Source organism: Akebia trifoliata, chromosome 9, assembly GCF_017979445.1.
Source record: "Akebia trifoliata isolate Shusen 1 chromosome 9, ASM1797944v1, whole genome shotgun sequence".
In the NCBI taxonomy this organism is placed as follows: domain Eukaryota; kingdom Viridiplantae; phylum Streptophyta; class Magnoliopsida; order Ranunculales; family Lardizabalaceae; genus Akebia; species Akebia trifoliata.
This window is the reverse complement of record NC_141383.1, coordinates 2664720-2680049: the sequence shown is the minus strand read 5'-3', so window position 1 is coordinate 2680049 and position 15330 is coordinate 2664720. Positions and strand designations below refer to the sequence as shown.

Sequence of the window (15330 nt, the reverse complement as noted above, 5' to 3'; positions counted from 1 at the left end):
CAGTCTCTCTCTTGATCGATCTGTCTCCCTTGATAGATCTCATCTCCCACTCTATTTGATCGATCGATCTCAATCGAGAACTTCTTTCGAACACTAGTTATCAGATTTGTTTCCAGAACTTCTTTCCAACTCTAGATATTAGTAGATCTAGCTCTAAAAATCGAAGCATTTTCGATCGATCAAGATGTGAATGAGGGGATCGAATAACCGATTAAATGGTTTGGTTATCCGATCCAGAGTTTCTGCTCTCATGCTCTCTATGTTCGTTACAATGGCTGTGATTTATGTTGTCGGCTAGGGGTGCACATGGTTCGGATTGGTTTCGGATTTTGACAAAATTCCTGTCTCTCTCACAGTCATCGTTCGGTCCACCTCTCCATATCTCTTTCTCACAATCTCTCTCTCTCGATCGGACATCGTTCTCTCTCTCTCTCTTTCTCAATCGCTCTCTTGATCGATCGACCTCTCCATCTCTCTCTCTCACAGTCTCTCTCTTTGATCGATCTGTCTCCCTTGATAGATCTCATCTCCCACTCTATTTGATCGACGATCTCAATTGAGAACTTCTTTCGAACACTAGTTATCAGATTTGTTTTTCCAGAACTTCTTTCCAACTCTAGATATTAGTAGATCTAGCTCTAAAAATTGAAGCATTTTCGATCGATCAAGATGTGAATGAGGGGATCGAATAACCGATTAAATGGTTTGGTTATCCGATCCCGAGTTTCTGCTCTCATGCTCTCTATGTTCGTTACAATGGCTGTGATTTATGTTGTCGGCCGGTGAGTTTCCAATCTTGTTCGCATTTCTGTTTGATCGATTTCACTTTTTGTTGTTAGGGTTTCTATATTTTCATATATTTTGGAATGCTATGGAGTAAGACATAAAATACCATCTGTACAACTTTTGTAAGTTTGCATGTACACTAACATTGGTGGTGCAGGATAGGGAATGGAGAGTAATCATCGAATCAGATGAAGAGATTGATGGAGGTTTTCTCTGCTTACTTGAAGAAAAGGAAACAGGTATTTAAATGAAAATTTAGACTTTTGGATTTAATATTTGTTGTTAATGTCATCTATGTCTTTTCTATCTTGAGAACCACAAAGTATCCCTAAAGTTACAAGGATGATTCACTTGGATATGCAATATTTTCCTTAAATTGGTGAAAAGCAGCAATTATTTAAACCTTCTATGATCTGCAACCACTTTACTAATTCTATATCTATTCTTGGTTAAGGAATGGGAAACGATTTGTCCGAGGAAGTAAAAGGAGAAGCTGAACGGATTCTGAGGAGGGCAAGGAGGAAAAAGAGAACAAAATACACTAATTCTATAATTTTAAGTTGAAGGTATGATCACAATTTACTCATTTGGTAATTTCTCACCACTTTTTATTTTTATTTTTCTAAGGATTTCTAAAAATACTCTGTACTTTGAATTTATGGAAATAAACTCAATATTTTCCGGATGGGATAATTTCTCCAAATGTGTTTACTACTTTTGATCTCTATCTCGCTCATATATTGAAGTACGAATGCAGAATGTGAACATGAAAAACTCATCATGCACAAAGTTCGTTGGGCTCAATTATCTGACTCAAGTCAATTGGACCGAATAAATCAGATCTCTTGTTTTACAATTTGAGGTTGATGTTCAAGGTTTAAAATTTCACTTTGGAGGTATGTTTCGGTCAAGGTGAGCCCCATATAAAATTTGCTGTCTCCTGACATTGATCTTGATCCCAAATTTTTGGGATAATTCTTTGATGTTGTTGATGAATCCCTATTTTGCTAATATCTGTCAGTAAATAATTCAATTAATTTGATGGTTCTAATTATGTGAGCAGCTCTAGTGTTGGAATCAGAGATCTATTAGGTGAGCCCACTGAGAAGTAATACCCTATTGTTACCATCAGTTTTTTTTTTTTTTTTTAAGTCGAGAAAAAAACCGCACATACATGCACATAGAGACCCATTTACATATCCATAATGCACATAGAGACCCTTTTCTTCATCCCAATTTCAAAGTCCCTAAATGAAAACCCTATTTTTTTTTTGGGAGCTTCTCATATGGTTATATCTCAGCTTTTATTTTGAAAAGAATTGTTGAAAATTTCCCGAGTCTTATTTTGCTGGAACATGATTTGGACAAGTTGAATGGGTCATTAAATTGTCGAAATGGCTTTCGAAAATTTTGCCCTGAATTTTGGAGTTTTGATTGTTAACTTTCAATTTTGAAGTTCAGACCTTTTCAATTGATATCAATTACAAGGCATTTTGTCATTTTTTTACTTGATAGCAATTGGCTATTAGTATAATGTCAGAATTGGTTATTGTAATATTTATCAGATCATAATACATTTTTTTATCTGTAAGTTGTATGCATTTATGTATTTGTACTCTTTATTTATTATTAGTTATTGTCATTTTTATGAGTATTGAACTAAATTACAGTACATGCTTTCCTCCTTACATTCATTTCTGTATATTAGTTTCATTATATTCATAAAATATTTAAATTGGGAAATGACTCTTCATCCATTTCCAAGTTGACTTGTTCAGGTTTCCATAGCAGGGTTGGCTGATTTCAAGCAACCTTGATTTAACTAGCCGGTGTTCATTTGTCCTACTTATGTGTGTAACATGTGCTTAGATGACAAAAGTGGCATCTTTGTGACCTTAGTATACCTGTATTTTCATTGAATATATGGTCTCTGTGATGCTTTCTCTAGATTAATGGGTTTTTTTCTTCTAAATCTCTGGATTAATGTAAATGCATGTCTTTCACTAAAACTGATCCTTTTCTGTTGTCAAGGAACATTGATTTGGCCTATGGAGTATGAGGGAGTATGGGTTTGATGGGTTTGGTTTCACAGGCTGTTCATGATGGTGGTCGATAACTTGCTATGATATTGGGTGATCGTCTTTTTGTCCACAAATTCTCAAATCAAATTAACAAAACTTATTGGGTTTTTAGTTTTGTTGTTCTTAATCACAACTGATTTTTGTCATGTTCTCATCTCTCTGCAGAGTTATTCCCAAGACACTCATGCCTCGAAAGGTATGTTTGTTCTTACCAAAAAGTCCTTAGGAGGATTTTTACTCAAACCTCAAAAACTCTAAATAAGTTAAATGGTTTCTCTTATGTTGATTATAATGAGAAATTTTGGATTCAAGGGCATGGAATTGAATGTTGTTTACATATGTTTAGAGACTCTACTATGTAGAAAGTTATTTATGCATTTGTTTTGGTCTTGATTGAATGTAGTGCTTTAATAGATCTTATTAATGAGACCTATTTTGATCCTTTACCACCCAATCCCCTTCCAACTTTGCTACCACAGCCACATTCCCAACACATTTTTTCCCACTTATGAGGCAATCTTGAATTTAATCTAATTGTAGTATAGTTAATCTATTTCATAATACCTTAATGCCACTAGTTAGTTTCCCTACTTCTGGAATCAAAAGCATTTATTTTGGAAGATTACAGTTGGTATTTATCATATGTTTCATTGCATTTATTATCCACTTTCTAAACTTTGTTGTGCTCTAATAATTCTTTTGTTGCTTGGTTTGAGGGTTAATTCAATGTATCTATTGTTTTTTGTAGACATTACATCCTAATGTTACTTAAACATTTCACAATCATCCTTATCGTTGCTTAGTGTTGTCTTCTCAAATTCTTCTTTTAAATTGATTGGTATGTAAACAATGGTGTGTAGAATATCAACTCCAAAAGCTGCATTTGCACATAAGATTATCTGGTTTATGCTTATCCATTGTTCAAAGTTTTGTTCAACTTCAGAATGTTTTGGTGGAACATTCCGAAATGTTGACATACCAGAATGAAACATTGTGAAACTTCAAATGCATCATAATGTTTCAAAATATTTTTTATGTTTTGGAATGTTTCAACAACTGCCAACAACTTCTTATAATAGGCCATCAAAAGGTATGTTTTTGTATTTAAACAATTGGTAACATATCATATTAATGAAAAATATTATTGGTGACATTGCAAGAACACTTGACTAATACATGTTCATATACCCAACAATGGTGGTAAATCCTTTGAGACTAACTAAGCCTTTTGAAGCTTTTGCTAAAACATGTTATGTTGTTATCGTTCTCATGAACATGCCTCTACTGCATTTTGTAACCCTCTCATAGGCTCAACTGTTGGAATTAAGGTATTTTCAGCATCACAATGGCCTTTTTGTTATTCTTGAACTATGGACATCTGCCCTCTATTGTCATTCATGAACTACGATGAATTGTCTCAAATCTGATTCATGTTTTGAGTTAATTCTAAAGGAGTACAACTACTTTATTTTTAAAATGCTTGCACTACTTATCAACATAAAGAAATAAAAGGAAAAAACTTTGACTAACATAGAACAATTTTGGAAGGAAAATGCTGAAGTAACATTAAAATTGACATCGATTCCCACATTGCTGACATGGATGTATGTATGGAACCACAGATGCTTTTCATTGATATATGAGTGAAAAGCATCTATGGCTATGTGTGCACCTACACATCAGCAATGTGAGAATCGATGTCAATTATAATATTACTCCAACAAGACTCATTTTAAAGTTATAGGTGATTGCACCCTCCCTATGCAATGGGTTTGTCACTGATAAGAAGAATTAATCTTAGGTGGTCCAATCCCCAGTAAATATGGGGAAAAAATCCATTTAAACATGTCTGCCACTAAATTTAAAATTATAGTTCTGTTCTTTCTTCACTCTAGGAACATGGATTAAACTGTTATCGCATTGTTTATACCCTGTACAAAGTGTCATACATGATAAAGTGTAGTACTATAATACATATATATTCTGAATTTATATGATAAATTCTTCTTCTTTGATAGGAGTGCCTTTTACTCCCAGCCTTCCCTGCTTCTCACTCTTTCCAATCTGTGTTTTAGGCCCAGAGAAGAAGTAAGAAAGCATTTTTGCAGTAATGTTGATCGAAATAGATTTTTCTAGAAAATGGTATTTTCAGTACTTTTTATCAAAATAAAATATTTTTAGAATAATTGCTATTTACTAACAGTCCCTTTTTCAGTTGCTAGGGGTCCAACTCTCAATATTATTTATCTTTCAATATATATATTAATTTAAATGTTGAATTTCTTCAATGCTCTTTTAGGAGGCAATTTGCTCATCGCTGGAGGACTACAACAAACAAATTGAACAACTGAAAGAAGAGATGAATGATGCAACACATGGTGCAGACAACATAAGGAATGATATTAGTGCTCTTGCTCAAAGATATGCTGTTATTGAATGTGATGAAAGCTGTGAGGTATTGATCTTAATAAATTCTGTAATTAATACTAATCGGTTTCAAAAATTTATATTCTGTAGTTCAATGGTAAACTAGAATGAAATCCAATTCTTTAGCATGGCTAGGTAGTGTTCCACCTGGTTACTCTGGAATTTATGTTCTATTGACATAAGATATGAGCTTAGACTCTCATTTGTGTAGAACTTTGGAATGGAGAAAGATGATACTTGTGTCAACCTGCATAAGTGTTGTTATCAAGGAGGTGTATTTTTTTTTATATTATTAAGTATCCTTTTTTCTTTTTCTTTATACTTTTTCTTGTTATGCAGTATATCTCTGTGTTATTCATTGGGATGTTGTTCGTGATCTCTATCTGGGGCTTCTTAACAAATCTAATGAAGGTAGACATGGTTTTTCTGCTGCTTCATTGATTTTATTTATTTATGTGAATTAGAAGAGTTTTCTTAAGATACAATACCCCCTTTTACTCCATTTTTTAAAGAAGGCTCATTCATCCAATTTGAAATAGTAGAAAGAAGAATCACGGGGCAAAATTTATTTTTGAAAAGTTACTTGAAAGGAATTTTAAAAGAGTTTGTTCCCGTGAATTTGATTGTTCTATGTTTTACCTCACAATTATTGTTTATATGCGGTTTTTTTTTTTTGTATGCAGTTCTTCTTTGCAGTTTCTAGGGTTGGGAGTGGGTCCTCTACCAATGTTGTACTTTTTCTATCTGAAATAATGGGAATGTATTTTGTATCTTTGATTCTATTGATAAGGAAAAGCTTGGCAAATGATTACAGGTAATCTTCCATAGTTTTGTTATTTGTACATCCATGTGTATTATGATAAGTTCAATGATTTAGTTGGCATGATTTTAAAACTTGGGTTTTCGTATCTTCGTAGTACTCACCGAGACCTCTTCATGTATCGGACAAGTTAAAACACTTCCAAACCAATTCTAATCATGGCTTTCAATCACGGTTTTTTGTCTTGTTCACGAATGATACATGGAAATGAAGTATAGAAATTTAGTTATACTGTAGGATTTAGTTATTTTTCTAAAACATTTGCACTTGGATGACATATATATAATCATGTTTTATGTGCAACTATTGAACTTCATTTTCTAGACAACCTAATTTTGATTTTTAATTTTAATGAAATCCTTTGTTATTCATGCAGAAGCTCTCACTCTTGGTTACAGAGGCATACATGAAAGCCCACCAGAAGAGTGTACATGTAAGGATCTTTCCATCTTTTAGAGAAGACAGATTCTATGCCTCTTACTAAATCGGAAGTTTTGGTATCGGATTTTCTTTGGCCATGAAGGAGAGGATGGGTAATCTTGCCCAAAGCCTACGACGTTATCTGATGCGGGCGACGAAAGTGAGCTTCAATTTTGTATTCTAATTAGATCACTTATATTGTGATCTTGTAATTGTAAACTCATCAATTTAATCCATGGTTTTAACTAACAAAATAGATATTCAAAACTTGCAATCTTTGTTATTGTGTTAGTTTATTTCCTGAATAATTATGGGCCTACTCAATTTTTTATTTTTGTTTTGCTTTTGATTTTTATGGTCAATATGGATGCCCGTCATATTTTTGTTCTATGATTTTTCTTTTGTTTTTTATTTTTCTGATTTTTTTATTATAATTTCGTTCATTGTGATTGGTGAATTAGAGGAACGTGCTATTGTTTGTTAAACCTCCAAATTCGACGGTCATATTATATGGATTTTTGTTTTTATTTTTTTTAAGCCCATTCTCCAATAATTTGATAGTCTAGGGCCGTCAAAAAAAAAATTCTACAAGAGAATATTTGACGGGCATATTTGATGGGAAGGTCCGTCAAATATGGGCCTTTTTCACATAGTGGGTGATCAACTAAACCAGCCCAAAGGGGCTATATTAAACTCGTGCTTGTGATGTTCAAGCTACATTAGAAATACATCATGACCACAAGTTATAAGTGAAGCTTTCTAAATGCATATGCAGCCAAACCAAGATAGAATACCTAGGCCATCTCATATCACAGGATGGAGTTGTTGTTGATCCACAAAAGATTGCAAACATGATCCAATGGGCTAGGTTGATCACCATCAAAGGGCTACATTGTTTCCTCAGCCTAACTGGTTATTATCGAAAACTTGTAAAAATGGTTCCATAAATGCCCAACTTACAACGCTTCTAAAGAAAAACGCCTTCCAATGGTGTGATGACCTCTACACGTTTCCTGGCCTTACTTGATTTCTTAATTGCAATGCATCTAGCAAATTAATAGAGGCTATTTTGATCCAAAATGAACAGCCCTTTGCATTCAAGAGTAAGGCATTATCTAGACAACATTTGGTACTATCTAATTACAAGAAAGAGATGCTTGTAATAATACATGCTATAACAAAATGGAGACCTTATCTACTTGGACGACAATTGAAGATACAAACTAATCATTGTGGCTTCAAGTATTTTGTGGAGCAACGAATCCCCACAAATCCAAGGTTGGATCGGATTACCAAAACACAACAATGATATTAGAATCTCATATTCATCTTAACAATAATTTTGAACAAATAAAATTTCTATTAATTTCTATTATTTTATTTTTAAATAAAAATCTACCAAGAAATTAGAACCCTAACAGAAAAATTTCTGTTAATCCAACCTTTAATACGCAATTTCATCAAGAATCATTCACACAAATTTAAATCAATATACATGCCCTTTTGGTGCAAAAATCTATAGAAATTATTTCTATTTTTGTTATTTTAATAAAAATCTACTAACAAATTAGAACCCTAACAGAAAATTTTCTATTCAATATGCAATTTCGACAAGAATTATTCACAAAAATTGAAATCGATTAGAGAGAGAGAGAGAGAGCTCACAGAGATTGGAAAAAGGGGTTCCGATTGGAAAAAGGGGTAAAAAGAGGGATTGATTTCGATCTGACGTCGAATTGTCGACGTCAATGGCGTCGATAGCAAACGGGGTCGTCAATGGCGTCGATTTTTGTCGTTGTCTTGATTGGGGTTGGGTTCAACCATAAATGTTGGGTTTCGCTTGAACGTTGTCGTTGTCGTCGTCAATCGGTTAATCGGTGCTGTGATGGTGGTCGTCGTTGAGGAGATCAGTTGCCGCTGCTGTGAAATCAAATGGGGAAGACATATTTGATGAACGAAAGTGATTTTAATCGCGGACAGACGATGGAATTTCTAAATTTGTGTAAGGGTATTAAAGACATTTCATAATTTCTAAATTATATGGAAACAACCATTTAATTTTGAAGGATTGGTGTATTATATGTAAAAGTTGACGTGTCAAGTTCTTTCATGATTTTTATTAGATTTTAAACTTCTATGGCTTGGCTTTGGTTATTTGATCACGGGAGATGAACTTTGGTTTGTCAAGGAGAAGACCACATCCATTGATGATGAAAAAAGGTCAATTGTTTTAAGTGTCATGGAAGGAGATGTCAAGAATCATTACGATTGTTTCAATGTTGAAATTCATGTGACTCCAAAGGGTGATGAGTGCATTGTTGGGTGGGCTGTGGAATTTGATAATGTACATGACAAGGTCCCAACTCCACATCACTATATGGATTTGTTCGCTAAGGTCTGCAAGGGCATCGGCACTCATGTTGTCAAGGAATAAAAATAAGTTGCAACCAATGACAATGGCGATGTTGGTTTTGCAATAAAAGAAGTGGAGCTTTCATATATAATTAATCTATGTTTGTGTTAGCTTAATATGTAGGAGCTTTCGTGCTCCTAGATGGAGTGGTTGTATATTGTGTTCTTCTCTATGGTGGTGATGTTGTGGTGATGCCCTTCCATAAATGAAACTTGTGTTTGAAATTTAATAGGGATCTCTGGGATTCAGGTTATGTATTCAAGGGTGGTACGCCCCCTTTGCAATGTAAATTATTTTATTTTATAATATTTCCTTGTTTGCTTTAAAAAATAATAATAAATAAATAAAAATAAAACGATGTAGTTAATAGGAAACTCCTGGTATGAAGAGGCATCAAACATATAATTGAGATGGGGGTATATTTCTAGGGATTCCAAAGAAATTGGATGTTCTTATAGAAGAAATTCGTACGAGGACCTTGGCCCCACTAGCTCCAGGATATGTAGCTTACGCTTGCTTATGAACTCAGCTTAGTGGGCACTTTCAGTCCCGGATCTCGTGCAGTGGTTCGCTTTGGTGTCTAGGAAAATCGCTAGACCAAGCAGACAAGTAGCCAATGTCCTTAGTTCTTCCACACCTCACGAGAAAACATTTACGTTTCTGTGATCTATAACATTTTAGTTTAATTAGAAAAGTTTGAGACCACTCGCTACATTGAAAAAGAGGTTAATTCAATGCGACCCTTTTAAACACTTTGTGAAAAAATGGATAAATTTGAAATCAAGGTCCATCGAATTTACCCATATTTTCAAGTAGTGTCCCTTTCTATTCAACCTTTCTGCTGATCTACTTTGTGGTGACTTTCATTTTTATACCCTTCTTTTGGAGTTAATGGGCAAGGTGCTCCCTCTTCTTAGGCCGCTAGATAGCCCATTATCAGGGCCTCCTCTTTTAATGTTAAACCCTAAATGTGGTAATAACTTTGAAGTACCAAAAGGCCAAAAGCACCAAGTGTCACTAGGGGTGCAATTTCATCCGGTTCAAACCAAGAATCAAACCAAACCGATAGCTTTGTGGTGGTTTGGTTCAGTTTGGAACAAGTTGCGGTTCAGTTCTGGGTTACGAAAATGGAGAACCAATCAATTTGATTCGACTCTTGGATCAAGCTTGTTTAGAACCAATCCAAACCAAGAACCAACTCCTATGCATATATATATATATATATATATATATATATATATATATATATATATATATATATATATATATATATATATATCTATATGGGTCGGTTCCGTAGACTCACATTACGACTCACATTGCGACACACCGTTTTGTCTTATATGGGCAAAAATGTTTGGAATGGGTTGATTTTTTGTGAGGATGATCTCTATGGTGAGGAGATCATCCTTGCCAAAAATCAGCTCATTATGAAACTTCAAGCTCCATGTTTACAAGTTGAAAAATTTTAGACCGTCCAATTTTTGTAAATCAATTTTGATGGGGTTAGAAGTTTTGGAATGGGATGATTTTTTGCCAGATGATCCCTTCATCACAGAGATCATCCTCACAAAAAATCAGCCCATTCCAAACATTTTTGCCCATATAAGACAAACGGTGTGTCACAATGTGAGTCGTAATCGGAGTCGTAATAACGCCATCCTATATATATATATATATATATATGTGTGTGTGTATTTATATAATAATTATTATGAATTATTTTAGGAGTTAGGACATATATTAATGATTTGTATGGATGAACTAATGATTTTTTATGGAAAGATTAGTTATTATTGTATGAAATTTTATGTTTATTATATATTTTTGTGATTGATTTTCTTAGGTTTATGTGGATTTTCTTCTCTCCGGACTTCACGTTTTATTGGCTAAGAAAATTTTCTTGACTTTTGGAGAATTGCTTTTGAGCTTGATTTTCTATATAGGTTTGTGTAGATTTCTTCTTTTCAAACTTCGTGCTTTATTGGCTGAGAAGGATGTCTTGGATTCTAAAGAAGGACTTTTGAGTTTGATCTTTTGTAGAGATTTATATAGATTTTATTCTATCCATGTTTCGTCTTTTATCAATTGAGAAGGATTTCTTGGCTTCTAAAGGACTTTTGACCTTGATCTTCTTTTGAATTGTAGTCCGAGTCTCACTTGAAGAGTTTTACTTTATCTCTTAAGGAGGGCTTGAGAGCTTCTTCTTCTCTAGAAGAGAACTTTTATCTTCTAAGAGAAAATAATCCTCCCCCCTCTTTCAATGAGAGAGATTTTGATATTTCTAGACTTAAAGATAATTTAGCTTTCCAATTATACATTAACTTAAAGAGATTTAATTGGCTTTTTTAAAAGCTAAACTTGTCTAAATCCAATTTTAGAGATTCTATGAATTATTGGTGGGCTTAAACTCATTTATTTGAATGTAAGGCCTAATATTTAATATGGATCACTTGGAACTATTGGATCATGAGCTTTATCTGTGAAAACTCAAAATCCAAAAATTTGTAGGAGGCATGTTCCCAATTAATGGACTCAATTTGGATGCGAAGCCCATTTATAATTTTAGGGACTTCATTTTTATTTATAAAATTTGTAAAAGCCTTCTCAAAATTTTGGTGCCTACAAATGTGTTAGTAAGGCATTTCACATTCCCAATAATTAAAATTGATTGAGACATAATGAAGCCTATAAGAGGATTAAGCACACATGTTTTATTATATTCTATTGGTACTGATTAATCAGGTTTAATCTCTTTCAATAGTTCTAGAAACTACATGTGAAGTATTTTGTTCCTAATATTATAAACAACACCCTAATCTTGTAAGTCAATTTTTCATTGACTTTGAATTTATATGTAATTCTCAATTACTAATTTTGTGAGCAAGGAAACACAATGCTGAGATGCTAATGTAGAAAATAAAACTAAACTTTCTACATTAGGGTGAATTACGTAACATGCTCATAGTTGACACTCCTATTCCATGTTTTTTTAAAAAGAAACGTTTATGTTAATTAATCATCTTGGGCGCACTTCGATGAAGATATTAGATCTTAATAAATCTACTATGAAAGATCTTCCAAATCTCACGTCTTCATCAATATGCATTAGTTATCACCTTGAGAATGTTGTATGTTTCCTTTCAGCCCCAATGATTAATTACTAATTAATATTTAATGATAATTTGTTTTTAATATTTGGAGTTGTTCACTCACTACATTCATTTTTTTTTCCCGATTGCACATAGGTGTAAAACACCACCATGCACCGAAGTTGACATCGCTTTCAGACCTTTGTGGTAGATTTCAGACTTTGGAGCAACAATTACTCTTGTACCCTTCTTTTTAGGCCTCTAGAGTGTAAATAATGTTACACACCCACCAATTTGGTGTTTGTCGACATACTCAAAATGTATGCACATAAAATATTTGTCGTCTTGCTCGTTTCACGATGAATCTAAATTCACATAATTTTTTTTCTGACTCCTATTGGGGTGGGACCTAGATCTTATGGTCGACAATTTTGCAATATAATTGTGGCTTCGTGGGTACAATTCCATCTTATACCACTCAAAAAGAGAGTATTAAAAGTACTTTTGTAATATTATCACTTCTATATATTTTATAATTACAGACTACCACTATGTGAAAAAAACCCATATTTGACAGTCGTAGCCCATCAAATTTTGAGAAATTTGATGGACCATCCCATCAAATATGTTCTTGTAGAATTTTTTTTTTTTTTTTTGACAGCCCTAAACTATCAAATTATTGGAGAATGAGCTTAAAAAAAACAAAAAAAACCATAGAATATGGCCGTCGAATATGGAGGTCTAACAAACAATAGGGCAATCCTTTAATTTACCAACCACAAAAAATGTAATAGTAATAAAAAAATTAGAAAAATATAAAAAACAGAATAAAAATCATAAAACAAGCTCCAAATTAAATTAAACTCAAAATTCATGTTATACATTGAAATTCCATTACTAAACAAGCTCTAATTGAAGCAATTGGGCACTTACAAATGACATTACGTCAAATAATTGCTTAAAAACACGGTGTACAGATTTTATTCCACCTTGCATTCCAACCACAGCACCGAAGATTATCCACTTGGGAAGCTCGGGAGGTCTCCCAATGGTCTCAGTGAATCATTCAATGAGCTCCGAAGGTGAGTTCCCATGCAATATTCTTCCTCATGCCAACTCACCATGTATCTATCAACAATATCCAGAATATGAAAGACTTCAAACAGACTATATGTCAAAACATCAAGCCATCAAAATATGTTATAGAATGTTATTTAACCATGAATTACCCGTATTTGAACTGTATCGTGTCTCGTTAAATCGAAAACAAAATAGTTGCATCCTTCAAGGTAAAGTGACCTCATTTTTTATGTCATAAGGGTTTGGTACAAACAAGTTCCTATGTGTCGCATTGAAAACCATAGACGCTCTATCATAAGATATGTTCCAATCAAACTGTGCTTTGGGTAAGTCCCCATGATAAGGCTTCCTCAAAAACATGGAAAATTGATCGAGAGAATGTAATCATCATCAGGTGAAGGAGTTGCAGTGTTTGTGAGATTAACAGTTGTGATATCATGTATGCTAGGCCTCCTCTTACCTTTCCCTCCTATAAGTTTTCTGATAAAATACTTTTGAGCATGGCTGGCCACTTGAGTCGAGGTCCTAGTCGTCACGAAATTCCTAGATATATTTCTACAATCCCCTTTACCATATTTCTTAAAACCCAAAGAAATAACCTGCAATTAATCATCCAAAAGACCCATATCACCAATTAAGCAAAAAAATCGATCATCTTAAACTAATAGTACTACACGAAAAGAAAAAGAACAATGGGTCATAGAGTAATTTATAATTGACAAATTGAACACTAACAAGTTCAATATTTTATTACATAAACTTGGTGAAATCAGGTCCACTGGACGAATCAACTATAAGGACTAATCCAAATTATGATTGATTTTAGATTTTGATCTCAATTGTATAGAAAAACTAACATAACTAACAGTGACACTCACTGGATTTCAAGAATCAAACTTTTCAACAATCTAACATAAAAAATTTCAACACTAACAAGTTGGATGTTTTATTAGATAAACTTGGTGAAATCAAGTCCATTGTGTGAAACAACTATAAGGACAAATTCAAATTTGATTGGTTTTAGATTTTGATCTTAATGGTATAGAAAAACTAACATAATTGACACTCAATGGGTTTCAAGAATCAAATTTTTTTGAAAATCTAACATAAAATAATTTCAACACTAACAGATGGTAAAATTCAGGAAGATAGAAGATTATTAAAAGAAGAGGTGGTGTACCCAGGAATTGGGATTCGTCCTGCTTCAATATCGATTATGTCTTCTTCTAATTCTTGATATTGTTTAATCACATCGAACACTGTCTTTGTTAGGATCATGGCCGCCACCATATGCCATCGATTGGGGGTGTCCTTATTGTGTATAATGAATTCGAGTTTGTTTATAAGGATATCCATGTTGGCATTCAATTGGAATTCATGACCTCATAGAATGTGATGGTAACAACCATAATCAACATTGAACGAAGTTGAAAAACAAATAGCCAAGATGTGACAAGTTCAATTCATGATCAATTTGCCAGAAACCAAACTCATTCAATTCAAGTTTGAGGGCTAGATAGCATAATGAGATCTGTAAAATATTGATAAAGTTGTGAACAGATAAACAATGGGAAGCTAGATAGCATAATGAGATCTTTGTCATATTTATATATAAATAGAAGTAATTATCCAAGCACATACCACTAGAACTGATACTTTCTCAACAAGGATATCTCTGAATTGACGACATCATCATTCTTGAGGCAAATCTTACATAGTGCAGCAAATAGATAAGTGATTGAAATTCTCTGCGAAGAGGCATGTGTTTGTTAATCAAAATTTTCAGACACAAATACGCTTACACAAACTGAATTGAGCTCAAATGTGAACACTGTTTAATGGTCATTTCCGTGATTATAGATCACATAACACCAGTGTTCTAACAAAGGGATAGAGAAGAGTATTAGTATTAAAAGATTTGACTTTTAATCCAAACTCAAAAGATTTAACTTTACTATTAAACACCATTGTTGGAACCTAGAGCAACAAAACCACAACAAAAGGGAACGCATTATCTGGCTGCAATTTCTTACAGATGAAATCATGGAAAATCTAATCACTGCAAACTACAGATGTGGATGCCTGTGATATTGCAGAATCTTATTCTAAAAGGTTCCGAATATGGAAAAGGAGACATTCCACCTTTACTATAATTGGTAGATGTTACCTCATGCTAAGAAAGCATGTGAGCAACTCTTGAAGATATGTCCC

At 33.5% G+C, this 15330-nt stretch overlaps 1 protein-coding gene, 2 long non-coding RNA genes and 1 pseudogene across 3 annotated transcripts; 3 read left to right on the top strand and 1 right to left on the bottom strand.

Moving 5' to 3' along the window:
- The first annotated feature begins 927 nt into the window (after window positions 1–927).
- On the top strand, window positions 928–1899 carry LOC147394068 (uncharacterized). The gene is made up of 3 exons (XR_015181883.1): window positions 928–1025; window positions 1241–1352; window positions 1544–1899. It is a non-coding gene; the product is annotated as an uncharacterized LOC147394068 (long non-coding RNA).
- A 3729-nt stretch (window positions 1900–5628) lies between these two features.
- On the top strand, window positions 5629–6622 carry LOC147394067 (uncharacterized). Its single transcript, XR_015181748.1, has 3 exons — window positions 5629–5705; window positions 5978–6108; window positions 6491–6622. It is a non-coding gene; the product is annotated as an uncharacterized LOC147394067 (long non-coding RNA).
- Window positions 6623–8310: 1688 nt separating this feature from the next.
- LOC147394066 (MLP-like protein 31) lies at window positions 8311–8968 on the top strand. The gene is made up of 2 exons (XM_086454545.1): window positions 8311–8416; window positions 8658–8968. The coding sequence occupies exons 1-2, from the start codon at window positions 8311–8313 to the stop codon at window positions 8966–8968; spliced, it is 417 nt and encodes a 138-aa protein (XP_086310671.1).
- Window positions 8969–13162: 4194 nt separating this feature from the next.
- On the bottom strand, window positions 13163–14684 carry LOC147394065 (transcription factor DIVARICATA pseudogene; annotated as a pseudogene).
- Between the last annotated feature and the right edge of the window lie 646 nt (window positions 14685–15330).

Coding starts and splice junctions, on each gene's coding strand:
- LOC147394066 (XM_086454545.1), top strand. CDS start 8,311: ATGGCGTCGATTTTTGTCGTTGTCTTGATTGGGGTTGGGTTCAACCAT. Junction 8,417..8,657: donor TCAATCGGTTAATCGGTGCT/GTGATGGTGGTC, acceptor GATTTTTATTAG/ATTTTAAACTTCTATGGCTT.